Source organism: Oryzias latipes, chromosome 10 (genome assembly GCF_053564925.1).
Source record: "Oryzias latipes strain Hd-rR chromosome 10, Olatipes_Hd-rR_3.1".
NCBI classification, from domain to species: domain Eukaryota; kingdom Metazoa; phylum Chordata; class Actinopteri; order Beloniformes; family Adrianichthyidae; genus Oryzias; species Oryzias latipes.
Window position 1 is genome coordinate 31,707,543 of NC_136246.1, and position 16,946 is coordinate 31,724,488.

General features: G+C 41.5%; 2 protein-coding genes across 3 annotated transcripts; both read left to right on the forward strand.

Annotated features, from left to right (window-relative positions):
• The first annotated feature begins 7,073 nt into the window (after positions 1 to 7,073).
• Positions 7,074 to 14,008, forward strand: tctn1 (tectonic family member 1). 2 transcript variants are annotated; one of them, XM_011480547.4, is made up of 14 exons: positions 7,075 to 7,413; positions 8,463 to 8,580; positions 9,085 to 9,218; positions 9,970 to 10,118; positions 11,177 to 11,279; positions 11,388 to 11,500; positions 11,746 to 11,766; positions 12,090 to 12,224; positions 12,309 to 12,434; positions 12,506 to 12,591; positions 12,667 to 12,804; positions 12,887 to 13,040; positions 13,132 to 13,263; positions 13,791 to 14,008. In XM_011480547.4, exons 1-14 carry the CDS (start codon positions 7,146 to 7,148, stop codon positions 13,935 to 13,937), a joined length of 1,824 nt encoding a protein of 607 aa, XP_011478849.1. In that variant the 5' UTR covers positions 7,075 to 7,145; the 3' UTR covers positions 13,938 to 14,008. The 2 variants fall into 2 exon arrangements, with proteins under 2 accessions (XP_078809892.1, XP_011478849.1); XM_078953766.1 differs by lacking the exons at positions 9,970 to 10,118; positions 11,177 to 11,279 and having other exon boundaries at positions 7,074 to 7,413.
• On the forward strand, positions 13,851 to 16,535 carry LOC101167377 (snRNA-activating protein complex subunit 1). The gene is made up of 2 exons (XM_023959385.2): positions 13,851 to 13,970; positions 15,301 to 16,535. Exon 2 carries the CDS (start codon positions 15,378 to 15,380, stop codon positions 16,470 to 16,472), a length of 1,095 nt encoding a protein of 364 aa, XP_023815153.1. The 5' UTR covers positions 13,851 to 13,970; positions 15,301 to 15,377; the 3' UTR covers positions 16,473 to 16,535.
• The last annotated feature ends 411 nt before the right edge of the window (positions 16,536 to 16,946 follow it).

Here is a 16,946-nt window from a genome sequence, read left to right on the forward strand (position 1 = left end):
GACTTCTGTGGATCTATAAAAAAGTTTTATTCCCCTCCAAAGGAGTAAATGATTGGCAGCATGACGATGTGGAAGTGTGTGATCTTTTTGCTGCAGGACTTTAGCTGGTGAGGCTGCTTTTTCGTCCCTAAATGGATTCCGAAATGTGACCCACTTGACTTTGGAGATGGGATAAAACAGTCTTCGACCTCGTTTCAGGTCAGTTTAATGTTAGTCGGGAGTCGTCATACTTCAGGCATCAAAAATGTGCCTCCAAGATGAGCTTCAACCAGGAACCCAAATCCAATATTTCCCCTAATACTATATAGATTCTTGTCATTATTTTCCCCTGAAATGATAGATTCCCACACATCTCACTGCAATTTACAGGTACAGAAAATGCTCTTGACCTACTAGATTTTATTTATTTTCATTATCTTTTGTCGCCATCTACTGGTTGCAAATCAAGCTCCCAATCAGGGTTCAGAACATTTTATTTTACTGCACAGTTTGCTCGTTTATTTATTTATTGGCATTTTTTAGGCTTTTGCCTTAATTTATTGACCTAAAAATATCATTAATGTTTTCATTGAAGTGTGTGATCTATGCTGCAAACACTTTTTTTTTTTCTTATAAAAATGACTGTATAGTGCTGTAAATAACACAAGCTAATCTATTATCAGAAGATGAAAGTTGCAGATCTAGTTAGAAAATTTGATTTACACACATGGATCATAACTTATTTCAAGACTATGAAATTAAACCCATACATCTTTATGTTCACAGGTTTATAGAAGTCATTATTCGTTTTTTTAATCATTAAATCAGATTATTTGACTTCCGGTTATGGCGGCCATGTGAAAAGTCGTGTTTTCTGCCGCTCTGCAGCTCGTGCTATACCAGGAACTTTACTTGCTGCTATCCAAAACTAAATTACAAGAGGAATGAAGGAATAATGCCTAAAAAACCTAAAACTGGAAAAGAAACAGCTGAAAATTCTAAGCAACCCAAGTTAACGGAGTTTCGTCTTCGAGGGGAAGCGCAGAAGGCTAACGCTGCCACTGTCCAAATGGCGGAGACGCGCGAGGAGGAAAGCAGCAAGGTGGATAAAATACTGTCTGTTGTGACCTCCATGAAGACAGACTTTTCTACAAGATTTGACAAACTTTTATTGGCAGTCGAAGACATAAAACGGGAACTGAATGATTGCGCTGAACGAGTGACACAAACGGAGGTGCGCATTTCCAACACGGAGGACGACATCAGCGTTTTGCAGGCCAAGGTGAGCGCACTGGAAGCAAAAGGAAAAGTTCTGGAGGACAAAGTCTTAGATTTGGAATCAAGATCAAGGCGGAACAATTTAAGACTTGTCAATTTGCCAGAAGGAGCTGAAGGACAGGACCCGTGCCTGTTCTTGGAAAAGTGGCTTCCAGAGGCGCTCGGCACCGAAATGCTTCAGACTCCGCTGACCATAGAAAGAGCGCACCGAATCGGACCGCGGAGAGACGGCAACGCTCCACCTCGCACTCTCATCATGAGATTCCTTAACTATAAGGATAAGCTGGCTGTTGTCTCTGCGGCGCGGGCCAAAAAGGATCTTCGCTACAAGGAGCAGCGGATCCGATTCTACCCGGACCTCGCGGCGGGAGTGCACCAGCTTCAGAAACAGTTCGACTCGGTTCGAGAGGATCTGCGCAGATTGGGGATAAAGCACGGAGTGATCCACCCAGCAAAGTTACTGGTGACCTACGAGGGGAAGACGCACGCCTTTAAAACACCGACAGAGGGTCGAGAGTTTCTCAAGAAGATCCAGAAGAACTCCGAGTGAAAGTGATTCTGATCTGACATACTATTCTCTCAACAGTTGTGAGAAACAGGTAACGGGACGGTAAAATTGACATTCCAATATGGAAACATCTGAGTGACTTTTTTTTCTTCTAACCTTATTTTTCTTTTTCTTAATTAATAATATTTTTTGAAACAATTTCTACAACTGTATACATTATGTGAAAATTAGCAGCGTAGTAAAAATATTTTGGTCAAGGCACGACCAGCAGTGGCGTTAATGTTCGATTTGAGCGACATGGGCAGACTGCTCCTCCCAGAGAGAGGATCAGGCACGTGCCATGGCGGGAGACACAATGTGGGGGGAGGGAAACCCATTCAGTTGGGTAAATGGGGTAACGGGTGTTCAAGTTTGGTGTTTTGGATATGTTCTCTTATATCCAGGTTAGTTAGGCTTCTCTTTAAAAAAATGTTCATTGTATTATGTGAAAGTTTCACAGCAGCTGAAAAGAAATACAGATCTCTTTTTTTTCAAGAGATAATTTACTCTAAATGCAAATAAGTACTTTGATCTGTCCAAATCAATGCAAGGAGTAGATCTAAACTTTGTAACATGGAATTGCAGGGGATTGCAACGTTTCAAAAAGGTCAAAAAAGTAATAAACAAAATAAAAGATATGGGGTCCAAAATAGTCTTTCTTCAGGAGACCCATCTTCTAGAGGAAGACGAAAAAAGAATTAGAAGAAGGTGGCGAGGGAGCATATTTGCTTCAGCATTTTCTTCCAGAGCAAGAGGAGTGATGACCCTTATTCATGAATCTGTACCATTCCATGTCAGTAATGTGATTAAAGACAAGAGGGGTAGATATTTAATAATACAAGGATCATTATTGTTGGAAACATTAAATTTGGTTAATATTTACGGTCCTAATTCTGATGATTTTAAGTTTTACGAAGACCTGTTCCTTACACTTTCAGCGCTGCCCGGGCAATTTATAATAGCTGGGGACTTTAACTGTACCTTAAATCCAAGCCAGGATAGATCCACAGGAACTGACCAAACTCATAACAACTGTAGACTGAGTATTCTGAGATCAATGAAAGAACTAAAACTGCTAGATATTTGGAGGGAATTAAATCAGCAAACCAAGGCCTATTCATGCTATTCTGCAACATTTCAAACCTACTCACGTATAGATTATTTCCTAATTTCTTCTGAATTGATGTCCAAAATCCAAAAATGTACATATGATAATATTGTAATTTCGGACCATGCTCCATGTTGCCTAGTATACAGGGATGAAAAAATATCCAGCGATCCTCCTAGATGGCGATTCCAACACAAATGGCTGCAGGACGGAGAGTTTGTTAAATACATAGGAAAACAAATTGATGACTTTTTCTACTTCAACACAAATCAAACTTCAGCCTGCATTAGATGGGATGCCTTTAAGGCATTTCTCAGAGGCAAAATAATTAGTTACACAAGCTATAAAAATAAGAAAGACAAACAAAATTTTGCACAACTAGAGAACAAAATAAAACACACACAACAAAAAATATATGAAAATGGGGATCTGGAAGCAAAAAAAGAGTTATTACTCCTAAGAGCAGAATATGACAAACAGTCCAGTAACAGGGCTGCATCAAGCCTTTTAAGGTTAAAACAAACATTTTATGAACAAGGTGACAAGGCTGGAAAATTATTGGCATGGCAAATAAAACAACTGGAAACTAAAACCTCTATCACATGTATCACAAAAAATGAACAAAACTTAGTCAATCCAAAAGATATCAACGACGCCTTTAGAGAGTATTACCAGAAACTGTATGACGCTCAAGGGAACTGCAATCCTACTGACATTAATAGTTTCCTAAATAGGCTGAATATTCCAGTTATCTCAAATGAGAATAAGATCAATTTGAATTTAAAGTTTAATAACATAGAAGTCGCACAAACTATTGAAAACATGAAATCAGGAAAAAGTCCAGGTCCAGATGGTATTCCGATTGAAATATATAAAAAATTTAAGGATAAATTGCTAACACCCCTACTGGAAATGTTTACTGAGGCATTTGAAAAAGAATGTCTTCCACTCTCCATGAATCAAGCCCTTATCACATTACTGCCAAAACCAGGTAAACCACCTAACAAATGCGAGAATATGAGGCCTATTAGTTTACTGAATTCTGATCTTAAAATTATTTGCAAATTGTTAGCAAGGCGTCTCCAAAACGTTCTGCCACATATAATAAATAGAGATCAGAATGGCTTTGTTGCTGGAAGACTAGGATCTCATAATGTGAGAAGAGTTTTAAATATCATTCATCATAAAAAAGAAAACAGAGATACTGCTCTCCTGTCATTAGATGCAGAAAAAGCATTTGATAGGGTTGAGTGGCCCTATCTTTTCAGTATCTTGGAAAGATTTGGATGCGGATCCAACTTTATAAAATGGATCAAGATTTTGTATAAAGACCCGACAGCGGAAGTTTTAACAAATAGAAATTTCTCTAAGCCAATTAAAATTAAGAGAGGATGTCGGCAAGGATGTCCTCTCTCTCCTTTGCTTTTTACTTTAGCAATAGAACCATTTGCAGCAGCGATTCGTGCACATACACAGATAACTGGAATCACAGTAGGACCCACTGAACACAAAATTTCTTTGTTTGCAGACGATGTCATTTTATATTTGAGTAACCTTACTTCATCAATCCCAGCAGTGCTGGAAGTGATTCAAATATTTGGAAGTATTTCAGGATATAAAGTGAATAATGCAAAATCCTCAATTTTAATGCTAAATTCTATGGAAAGGCAAAACCCCACTTCCAAAACATCTCACTTTAAAGTAGTTGAACATTTTGAATACTTAGGAGTGATAATTGTACCAAAGCTGGAAGAAGTTGTCCAACGTAACTATGATTACTTAAAAGAAAAAATCAAAGATTCAATAGACAGATGGATGAAGCTGCCCATAACTATAATGGGAAGAATAAATATCCTAAAAATGAACGTATTGCCAAAACTGCTATACTTGTTCCAAAATATCCCTCTGGCACCCCCTCTAGAATTATTTGCTTGGTTAAAGAAAATCACAGTAGCCTTTATATGGAACAACAGAAAACCTAAACTCCGTCTTACTTTACTATACTTACCATTTGATAGAGGGGGGCTAAAATGCCCTAATTTTAAGCATTACTTCTGGGCTACACATCTGCGCTCCATTATGTTTTACTTCTCTAATGAGAATAATCCACATTGGGTGGAAATGGAGTCCCACAATTTAAAAATACCTTTACCGTCGTTCTTATACTCCGAAAAAATAAGAAAGTTACAAAGACAAATCAAAAATCCTTTCTTGAAACATATGATAAAGGTCTGGTTTGAGGTCAAAAACTATTTAAAAGAAGTAAATTCTTTATCACAATTCAGCCCAATCTGGGGTAACCAGTTTTTTTTACCAGGAAGAATGGATACAACGTTTAAAACGTGGGCATCCAAAGGACTTAGAACAATTAGAGATTTGTACCCCCCACAGTCTGATACCTTTATGTCCTTTGAGGAGCTAAAATCTATGTACGACCTGGATAAAAAACACTACTTTAAATATCTTCAGTTAAGAAGCTTTGTGAATGCAAACCAAAAGAGTCTTAACAAAATTCCTTTTTCACAGCTGGAAACCCAGATGATGAAAAACAAATTAAGAAAAGGCATAATTTCAGACCTCTATAACTTATTGACATCTAATATATCAGAGAACTCAAATGGTAAATTAAAATCATGGAATGATGACTTATCACTCAATATTAATGAAAATGATTGGACAAGGGCATGTTGTAAGATTCATTCTATGTCTATTAACAGTCGACTGAGAATACTACAATTTAAATGGTTAATGCGTTTATATACAACACCAGTGCAACTAAATAAATATAATAAGAACATACCAGATGTTTGTGCAAAATGTGGATTTAAAGGCACATTGAAGCATTGCATGTGGGAATGTCACCAAATACAAATCTTTTTGGAAGAAGTTAAAATTACAATAGAAAAAATAATCTCAAAACAACTTACATTGAGCCCTACCCTATTTCTTTTGAATATATATCCAGTGAAACATAATTTTAGTAATACAGAGAGTACATTTATTGATATCAGTTTCTTAACGGCTAAAAGGTGTATTGCACAGGCTTGGAAAAACATGAGCAGACCTAGCATAAATCAGTGGCTAAAACAAATGTTGTATTGCCTTCCTTTGGAAAGAATAATGTATATCCATAAAAGCAAACAACACCTATTTGAGGAAATTTGGGGACCCTTTATTAATTATATTCAAAAATTAGAACTAATAGATGATTCAACAGATTTTTGATCTCAACTGCACAGAATTTTGCAACCACAGTTTAAAAGCTTTTGAAAAGGAGAGCTGTGATGGTATCATGTAAGAGAAGCAATGTTCGTTGTTAAGTTTTGTTTTATGTAATTATTTTTATTTGTTTGAGTGCAGATATTTGTTTTGAGTGAAATGTCATACAATACAGTTTAGTTTTTTTATTTTTATTTTTTTTTTTTTTATTATTTTATTTCCTTTTTGCTTTTTGTCTTTTTATAAGGAAAACGTAACTGGTATTATTGAAGTTGCTGTGTTGTTATGACTAATTCTTTAAATAAAAAGTTGTGGAAAAAAAAAAAAAAAATCAGATTATTTAATGGTGGTGTGTCCCTTCAAGTTCTCGTCAAGACTAAATAAGTCTGTTGTTCTTTAAATTTGCACGTTAAAGAGGTCTTTCGCTTTAAAAAGAGTTATTTTCTTTGTTTGTTTATTGTTTAACCCTTGTGCTATCCTAGGCACTTTAACATTGGGAGTTGGGTCATCTAGACCCACTAGACAGTGCCCTGAACCTTTTTTCTTCAATGATTTGTGATCTTCACTGGTGTCCATGGATTACATGAAATCTTTCCACCTTTATCCACCTTTGTCATGGTAGGGAGAACACGTCAATGGAAGGGGGGGTCATCTAAGATAGCCCAAGGGTTAAAAAAGCCTCATTTCAACTTGTCTTATAAAAGTAAGACTAAACATGTTTTATGAATTATTTCGTTTGTTTATATGACTAAATGTTATATTCAGTCTGATAAATTAGAGATTAAACTTCTACATATTTCCAATTTTTTCAGAATATCACAGAAACAGCACAGTGATCAACAAAATATTGTTTGATTTTTTTTTGTTTTTTTAGGGATAACAGTTAAATGTGTTTCAGGGACCTTGCATTCATGCAACTGACCGGTAGGTGGCAGCCTATACGAACTGAAAGCCCACGAGCAGAAGCGAACAGCCGAAGAAGAGCAACAACCATAGCAACGGTCTATAACAAGTATGGCGGCGTTCGTCTTTTTAGCTTCGGATTTTTTTTTTATTTTCCTTTTGATTGTTACTGTAAATTCTAACGAAAATTCGACGAGCAGTTATTTTAACTCGACTGCGTGGGATGACCTAAACTTCACATCTGGAACGACGTTTGTTGCATCCACGGAGTCGACGGTGTTGAGCTCAACAACCCGGACCTCCAGCGGTACGGAGCCGCCGCCTCTGCCCGCCGAGCCCCTGCCTGTCTCCGGCCGCCTCCCCACTCCAGTGACCGCTGGTGCGTGTCCTTGAACGCAACACCGTTTTGTTTTGTTTTTGTCTAAAGTAACTCTATTGACGTTGCAAACAGTCCTTAAATTATTTACTTTAACCGTTTTTAATCTTTTTGAATTGCTTGTTCATTTTCTCAAAAAAACCTGCAAGGACCAGGTTATGCAAATGCTTTTCTGCAACTTTGAGCAAAACTTTCTTTAGTTTTTACAAGCTAAGAATCTCAGCAAAATTTGATGAAAGTGAATTTTTAACATAGTGAACAACATATTTCACACATACATCACCAGGTTAAGTCTAAAACCACAACTTTCATTGACCTTTGACCTTGCAAAGAAGCCCCCATCTTGAATTTTTCTTAAAACAGTTCTCTAGTTCACATTTAAACGCTTGGCTTCTACGTCCATGACCCCGTCGGGAAGCTACTTGGGGAAAAAAATCATTGGTTTTAAGGTTTGCAGATTATGAACAGCGTTAGCGTGGTGAGTTTGCAGAAGTGGCGTTTCCCTGTTTTTTACGGGAGCATTGTGAAAATCTAATACATTAATCGTTGGCCCGAGCTAAACAAAATGATATGTCATAACATATGTACATATTAGGAATGAGGGCGTGGTTAGCACATAACCTCCGTTGCCAAGCAAATCTAAAAATTTACTTTTGCCGATCTTTCTAAAAGTTATATAGATGCGTCCGTCACCCCCAGGCGATCAAAAAATTGAATGGTTGCCATGGAGTTAAAACTGACAGAAAAGCCACCAACTTTTTTTTCCCATAAATTTGTCCCGGGCAGCTCTGACCAGGCTTGCAGGGACAATGAGGGCTGTGAAGCAGTGAGGGCCGCTTTCACAACTTCAGTCATTATGTTATTAAAGTTTAAAAAGCAGCTTCATGATCAAAATACCAACATTTAAGGCTTCAAGATTCTGTGCTTGTTGTTGTTTGTAATCCTTTTTTGCTGCTGAAATCAAAAAAGGTGACCATTTCTTATTTGATATTTAAACTTCTCATCGGAGGATAGTTGAACTCTGACCTTCTGACCTCAGCTCTGTGTTTCAGTCGACACGCTGTGTCCCTGTGATGAGCACACGGACGCGTGTGACATCAGCTGCTGCTGTGATGCTGACTGTCAGCAGGAGGTGGCGCTGTTCACCAGCTGCTCAGTCACTGACGTGAGGTGAGTTTCAGCCGGAGGGAATCAATATCCAACACACTACTGCCCACCCATACGTTCAGGGGAACACATGTTTGCTTCTCATGACGTTAGGAATGTCAGCCGTGACCCATCATGCTTTGCCAGTCCACACCGTTATGGTTCCTGTTTGAAGAAGAGAAAAAATCGTTTCTTTTAAACCCACAGCTGTGACTCAAAGATCTGCTTCACCTTTGTTGACATTTTGAATATTTGAATGAAATGAGCTCCTAAGTGCAGATTAAGGAAACTTTCCATTTTTATACATATATAAGATTTTTTTTTTTAAAAGACGGGGAAAATAGGATCATTATGGCTCATTTACCTGTTCACAGGTAAAATCACCTGAGACAGCAGCACAAAGACAGCAGACAAGCTCAAAATTAAAAATAAATACTCCATAGTGCTTCATTTCTGGCTGGATTTCTGTTTTGGGTGTTTTAAGTCAGATTTAATCTCAGTTTTTCATTGTTATTTCTTCACTCACAGTGACAGCAGGCAGCTGTGCAGCCGCGGCGTGGCGAGCTACGCTTTGAGAACACGAATTGACGGTTTTTCCGAGCTTCTCACCTCCATCAAAAAGGAGACAAACTATGACCTTTTCTGCATCCATTCATACAACCGTGAGTCAGAGCTCCTCCTGAAGCTCATGTTTATGTTTTTACACACATTCTGAACAAAATTATCTGTATTTTAAACTTTCATTTAAACAAAAAAAAAATCAATGGATGATTTCTGAAAGTCAAGCCTGCAGGTTTCTGTCACATTTCTACAAATATGTCAGAATGATGTTGACATTTAGTTTGTCTTTTAAAAATTAGGGCTTTATTCGAGAAAAACAATTCCAGAAACAGCCAGTTTTTTAAGTAAAATCTGCTAACAGGAGCTGTAAAAACAGCAGAATTCAATTGTCTTAAATGCCGAAAATTAACTCATTCAAACACATTTTCTTCAGAAGTTTCCATATTGAATTTTTTATTTAATATTTTCACGATATCTGTTTTTTATCTAAGCCTTAGGATTTCAAGAACTTCATCCACTTTCATATTTATTTACCTTTTTACGTACAATTTAAGGAATTGAGACAGACGCCCAATTTTCTGCTTTTATTGTCTTTCCTGTCAGAAAATCTTCTTTTCAATTTATCTCTTTTTTTAAAATGTTGTTTACTACATTTCTCCATCTGTTTTGCAAATGTTAATTGAACTTTGTTTCCACATTGATTTTTTTTGCCGTATTTGCAAACACTCTCACATACCTGAAAGGTGTTTTAATCCTGTGAAACGGGGTCACGTGCCGGGGAAGTAGAACCTCTGGTCGGGGTCGTGTCGGGGTCGTGTCAGGGTTGGGGTCTGACCTGCTGCGTGTCTGCAGGCGTGGACGGGTTGTCTCTTCCTCCGCCGGCTCTTCCCACCGACAGAAACTTCCAGACTCTCTTTCAACGGTTCAGCAGCTTCATGTTTGGCGCTCAGAGCAGCGACCAGGAGCTTCCCGCTCAAGTCCAGAGCTCACCTGGATACCAGGTAACGTTTGACTCAGTGGCTGTTTTGAGCGTTTGCTCAATAGTTTGAACTCTGTTTTTAAAAAACAGGGAGGGAGGGGGGGGGCTTTACTTTCTTTGCTGTTTTACACTTGTACAAGCTTCGGTAGTAAAGCTGTGGTTGGTGTTGTATGGCTGACAGGCACAACCCGCCGTCTGGGTCCGCTTTTTACCGGCCCTCACTAGCCAAGCAGCTGTTGCCCCCTCCCACCCTCACTGCCCCCACACCGCTCTCTTTTTACGTGCCCTCATTGGCTAAGCGGCTGCTTCTCGCCCCTCACAGCCAATGTTCACTTTGGCTAAAAGTGCTAATTAATTGCTGAAAGTGCCAGCAGTGCTTCAGCATCATTAACTATTAAAAAATACATTTAAATAGATTTTGTTTTTGGCAAAAATTGTTCCGATGCAATGCATTGTGGTCTATATTCGCCGATCTGTTGAGCGTCGAAGCCCACCTGTTTTTCGCTGAGACTCCCGGGAAATTTCTAGGGCACTGGATTTTGGAATTGTAGATTTGGACAGCACTAGAAAATGGCGATCGCACTATTGAGTGCACTATGTAGGGGTTTGGGTGGGAGTTTGGACATAACCTACAATTCCAAAATCCAGTGCGAATATATACCACAATGCATTGCATCGGAACAATTGCCCAAAAAAATGTATTTAAATGTAATATTTTTATAAATCATCAACGTTTTTATTTTCAGAAGACAGTGGACTCATAAATAATCGTCACAAAACGCTCATATTAAATAGATATGAACTTGATTTCATAGATTCTAACTTAACGATGACGTCATATCCGCCGTTAAGAAAAAAAAGTAGTGAGCATGGTGTCTTTTATAATTCAGGGCACTTAGTATTTTAGTTCTGCTTAGTTTTTTTAGTAGTTAGGGAATTCAGACACAGAAAAACACACTGCTAAAGATGCTAACCATGCTAGCAGCGCTAACAGTCAATACCACATGGTGGCGCTCTTGTGGTGTTGTAGAAAGTGGTTAATGTGCTGAATCAGGTTGTTGGTTCTGGCTGTGGTTCCAGTTTGGAGATGTCCTGAGGACTGCAGACGAGAGCGGGCAGGGGGGGGTGTTTTACCTGCCTGCTGCAGGCATCACTGCTGCCTGTGTGGACAAGAGTCCAGCAGGTAAACCTGAGCGGGCTTCATGTCTGCACACAGAGTTCACATGTAGGTTTGACTCTTTTTATTTATTGTTCTTTGACATCGAGTGTTTTGCTGTTTTTTTTCCCCCAGCGTTCCTAAAGGATCAGCAGAGCCGGTGTTCCCGACGCGTGATCCTGGAGACGGACTGCAGCTCCCTGCCTGCTCTCAGCATGGACTCATACTCCAACATCCTGCTGCTTAATGTGAGGCTCCCGTCCTGAAAGCACAGCACTGCCAGCTTCTCAATGCTCTTTCCTCTTCTCCACTGAAAAGTGATGCTAGATCTGAATAATTCAGATACTTTAGACTTTATTCTAACATTTTAACTAATAATTTATTATTTTTGTGAATTATTTTATACACGAGAAGCTGAAACTTCATGTACCTCCACCAAATGTGTCCAGTGTGACTGAATAGCAAACCTTTTGCCGCTTTTTCTGCTCTGCAGGGGAAGAATCAAGATGCAGCAGTGAGTATTTCTCCTCATTTCTGTTTGTGAAGATAATATTTTCTCTTTTGCCTAAACTGAAGCTGTGCTCCAAAGTTTCCCTCATGTACGATTCAGCTGCAAACTTCCTGTTTCCAGTTTGATAGATCTATTTTTTTATTTTTAAAGTCTTAAGTATTGATCATTTCTTCTAAGGTTTCTAAAATAAAAGCTAGACTTTTCGGTATAAAGGCTCGTCTCGTGAAGTTCAGGTCTCCAGTTTCTCCCATCAGAGCTGTGAAACATCACTGAAGCACGGACGGGCTGATGATTCAGACGCATTATTGTCCCACTTCCTGCTCCAGGTGGTTCCTGTGGACGTATCCTCCGTGGTGCTTCGGTCCACAGAAGGAACTCAGTCTGAGCTGACGGTCGGCGCCGGAGAGGACCTGCGTCCTGTTCTCCTCAGCACCGGCGTCTGCGCCCGTGTGGCGCTGAAGGTGAACTGTCGAAGCGTCTCCGTTCTTCGGAAACGTCAGAGTCGTTTTGGGCGATTGGATTTTTGAAGAACTTTGTCTCTCCAGGTAGTTTATGTGATCCGGTACAACGCGGCGGGCGAGGTGGTGAACGCTGCCGTCTCCGTGGTGCTGGGGTTCATCCGCGGAGCTTCGGTGCTGCTGGAGCAGGAGTTCCAGGCTACATTTGTCCAGGTGCTGCAGCACATCCTCACTCGCCAACGGTCTCTGGTCACATGACCGTGACGTTAGTCTGCCGTTTGCAGGACGGCGGCGAGCTGGCTCTTCGTCTCAGCGGAAATCCCGGCTATGTGGTCGGACGCCCTCTCCTGTCTGGAACGAAAACCGCAGAATATCCTTCCACAGAGAAGAAGAGACGGTTTCTTCACGCCTGTCTGCCGTTCTGCGCCTTGACCGCGTTCTCCACAGGGATCAGCAGAAGCACGGAGCTCAGAGATGCTCTGTCTCTGCTCCACAGCTCCGCCGAGCAGGACTGCCTGCGTGGTCCTCACCGGCGCTCCCCGGTCCTCTTCGGTGTGAACGCCGTGTCCGGCTGCACGCTGAGGCAAACGCGTCCCGCTCCCGTCAGCACGCCGTCTGTGGCCTTCAGGTCACCTCTGACCCTCTGACCTCTCTGATCTGCACAGGCTGGATGACGCAGCCAACTGCTCGCTGGTCCTTCAGCAGCTCCTGGACGTCCTCAGAGGACCAAACTACCCGCAGTACGTGGCTTCCTTTGGAAACTCCCCGCTGAACAAGCAGCTAGACTGGGTCTCCATCCAGAGCAGCTTCAGTCCTGTGGTGAGACCGCCGTGACCCCATCTTCTGCCGGGCGTCTCCGCTCCACAAACACTCCGGTTTGACTCGTCTCCGCCGTGACTGTGACTCACAGGAGGACCAAAGCTGCAGCCTCCCGCTCTCACTCCATCTAGAGATCGAATGGACCAAATATGGATCCCTGGAGAACCCCCAGGCCCAGATAGTGAGCATCCGGGAGATCATTCAGACCAACAGCAGCAGTTTGGTGAGACTTGAGGAGCCGCAGGTTCAGAATTCAGACTTTAGACTTAGAAAACACAGAACATTTAGGTTTGGGAATAAATTTAGATTATCCAAAGACAAAAGCGGCTAGGCTCCGCCTCCTCAGACACAAACGTCAGGACGAAGAATGATGCCTTAAAAGACGCCGTCTGCTCTCACAGCTTCATGCTAAATGATCACTTCCTGACCTTTTATCACACTTACTCCATCAGACTCATCATTTCAACAGACAGAAATCAAATCAAAGCGTTTGTCATCCGTCTGGGACGGTTGTTGAATGTCTTTGACTGAGACTGCGGCGGTTTTGTTACGGTGGACTCAAACCGTTTTAGATCGAGTTGAGATATTTGTTAGAAACAAAAAAACAAACATATTCTGGAGATGAGAGACAGGAAATTCTGCCCACAAACGAACTCTCCTGCAACTTTTATGTAACGTCTTGTCATAAAGCGACACGTTTGCGTCTCCAGGTGGGATGAACTCTAACCCTCTGCTTTCCGTCTTCCGCAGCCTCTGCTGAGCGGCGGCGGCGGCAGCCTGCCGGTCAGAAGCTCTGTGGCCTTCGTTCCAGTTTCTGCAGACGCACTTCCTGGTTACAGAGCCACGCCCACCATCGACGCCAAACTTCCCTTCAACTTCTTTTTCCCCTTTGTTTGAACAGACGCCTGCAGGCTTTGTGGTGTAATTTATGTAAATAAGATTTGATAAATTATTTTTTTCAATCAAAAGTCTTATTTAAACCTGTTTTTGTTTTTTAACCAAAAAAAAGGCAGAAAGGAGAAGTTCAAGTTATAAATCTTTAGGAGTTTTTAGTTCCAGAGACACAGAAATCTCACTTTTGGGGGGGGGGGGGGGGGGGGGGGGGGAGCTCAGGAAAAAGCTGACATGAACCCGAGTTAATCATCATACGAGAGCAGAGTTTGCATTAAAACTGACCACAAGCAGAGCTTCAAGCCTAAAAGTATTAGTATATATGAATAAAATAACGTTTGTGTCAGAAGCTCATGTGGTTATGAGACTGAAACTTGAATTTAATTATAAATACAGAACTGCCTTTTCCTTTTTCACTTTGTTTTTTTTTTAAGATTAAGTAACTGCAACTATAGAGTTCATAGCTGACATTATTTTATAAAAATAAGACACAATAAATGAAAAGTTAAAAATTTTACTGAGATAAAATGACTTATTTAATTAAAGATATTTCTAGTTAAGACAAGTCGGCCCACAAAAGATACATCCATCTTCAGAATTCACTGAATCCCTTTTAGGGTCACTGCGTTGCTGGAGCCTATCCCAGCTACTGACCAGGGCCACACATGCACACTTAGTGGCAATTTAGAGACACAAAATAATCTATGAAGCATGTTTTTGAACTGTGGGAGGAAACTGGAGAAATCCCAGATGTGCACGAGGACAACATGCAAACTCTAGGGATTCAAACCAGGGCCTTCTCACTGCAGGGCAAGATAGGAGGCATTTTCTTATTCTTGGGTTTTCTTTTTTAAAGTAAACCTTTTTAATAATTGTGGTATATTTCTGTTTCAGAAAATACTTCCTTAGACTTGATTTTAATGTGCAAGGTGAAGGTATTTAGATCAAGAATATTTGGTAAGATTCAAGAGAGATTCAGTGCTATGAAAAATAAAAACAAAGAAAAATCTACATTTTATTCAGTAGAGAGAAGAGAATTTTTTTTTTTAAAGTCATGTTCTCTTCAAAGTAAACATATTTATACCTTGAAATGGTTTAAATATGTACTAATTGTTCACTTAGTTTTATTTGTTTTAGCAGGAAAAAACACATTAAGGGTTAAAAGTTCTAATCTAACTGGATCACAATGTCAAATCTTAATTTACAGAAAAATGACAGTTAAAAAGTTAAAACAAATTTATACTTTAAATATACATAGTTGGTTATTATAAAACGCTTGGAGAAAAACTAGATGTTTTGTATCTTTCAGAAAGATTTTTTTTAAAACCTTTTTTGTTTTTAAGTTTGCTGTTTTGTCGTTGACCACTAGAGGGCGTCGCTCCCCGTTTCCTCGCTGATGAGACACCTGTTCCACCTGGGCGCACGTGCCGAACACCCGCGGCCGGCATGCCTCGCGTTCATCCGATTTACTCCGACTTCTTCTACGAGCCTCTGACCGAGGACGTGGAGGAGCTGCTGGGCCGGTTCCAGCAGACCGACTCGGTCCGGTACGAGGTCTTCTCCGCCCTCTGGAGGGACATGAGCTTCTCGGACGTCTTCGCGGGACTCGGCAACTACAGCGAAGCGAGGCGGTTCTGCAGGGTCGCTCTGGCCACCGCCGCCAAGTTCTTCCTGCCGCCCTACAGCTACCAGATCCGAACCGGCGGCCTGTACCTGCTGTTCGCCTTCTTCCACACGCAGCCCGCCTCGCCTCCTCTGAGGATCCGGCTGGCCCTGAAGGACTGGACTCACGTGGAGATGTTCCTGCGAGACTCCGTGAGGGCGCAGCACTACGACGTGGTGTTCGTGTACGAGAAGCTGGCGGCGGAGAAGGCCTTCCACTACGCCGCCATGCCTCATTTGCTCTGCTTCCAGAGGCAGATTCACCCGAAGAAGCACCCCGAGTGTCCGGAGTTCCTGAGGAGGAGCGCCGCGGTGCAGGACCTGCTGCCTGCAGACCTCATGGAGGAGGTGAGGAACATCCAGAGCCACTACGAGAAGCTCAAAGAGGACACCGAGCAGGTCAGCAGCCGGGCCACCATGACCCTGCCAGACTTCCACCAGCGCCTGCAGGCCTGCATGTCCGAGTTCCTCACCTGGCAGGAGAAGACTTACACCTCCAAGGCCCACAAGAGCACCAAAGAGGATGAAGATTCAGCCGAGGAGGAGGATGAGGAGGGGGAGGAGTCCTGCAGCAAAAGAAGAGCCAGACTCCTGTCCTCCATCAAGCAGAGGAGCTACAACAGCTTCCAGAAGGCGCCACGGTCCAGGAGACACCGGCATGCCGAGATCCAGGATGGGTCCAGCTCCAGTGCCGAGCAGGGTGGGGCGCCAGCTCCCCCCCTGTACAAGCGGCCTCCATCTTTGCGGGCCAGGACCTGGATGAGCCTGGGAAAGGATGAGAAGGACAGCAAGGCCCACGCCTGGCTGCTGAGCGTTCCCGAACAGCTGGAGAGCATGCAGGTCAAGAGGTTCCGCCGGACCACACCGTTCAAGCTGTGAGGAAGACGGCTATCCCGGATTCTGGGACAAGTTCACACATTTAATAAAGGTTCAGTTCTGGCATCTGGTCTATTTGGATTTATTAAATCAATATATTAAATGTTCAGACTTCCAAAATTAAATAAAAATGAAATCCTTGGTTTAGGTCCAGAAAATGTAGCCGTTCCTGTCTGGTGGTCAGATTGATAGAAACGTCCTCATCCAAGCAGAAATAAGAAAAGAAAACTAACAATGGACCTACAGTAGGTCTCTGAGGGACCTCAAAGTCTCAGACTGGCGGTGGAGGACCTCAATACGCAGGAGAAACGTTTAAGAAACGTAAATATGAGGAAAAACTGGAGAAAAAAGGTGACGACCTCCAGAAGCAGGTCTGATGCTAATAAATTTAAAATCAAACTTTATAAAAGCTTTAAGGGTGAAAAAAATAATTGAAGGTTAAAAAAAAACGTTTTTTTGCATCATAGAAGTAAAAAA

Bases quoted from the DNA above. Each gene is read 5' to 3' on its own strand.
- LOC101167377 (XM_023959385.2), top strand. From the start codon at position 15,378: ATGCCTCGCGTTCATCCGATTTACTCCGACTTCTTCTACGAGCCTCTG.
- tctn1 (XM_011480547.4), top strand. From the start codon at position 7,146: ATGGCGGCGTTCGTCTTTTTAGCTTCGGATTTTTTTTTTATTTTCCTT. The intron at 7,414-8,462 runs GTGCGTGTCCTT...TCTGTGTTTCAG, and splicing joins CCCCACTCCAGTGACCGCTG to TCGACACGCTGTGTCCCTGT. The intron at 12,435-12,505 runs GTGCTGCAGCAC...TGCCGTTTGCAG, and splicing joins TCCAGGCTACATTTGTCCAG to GACGGCGGCGAGCTGGCTCT.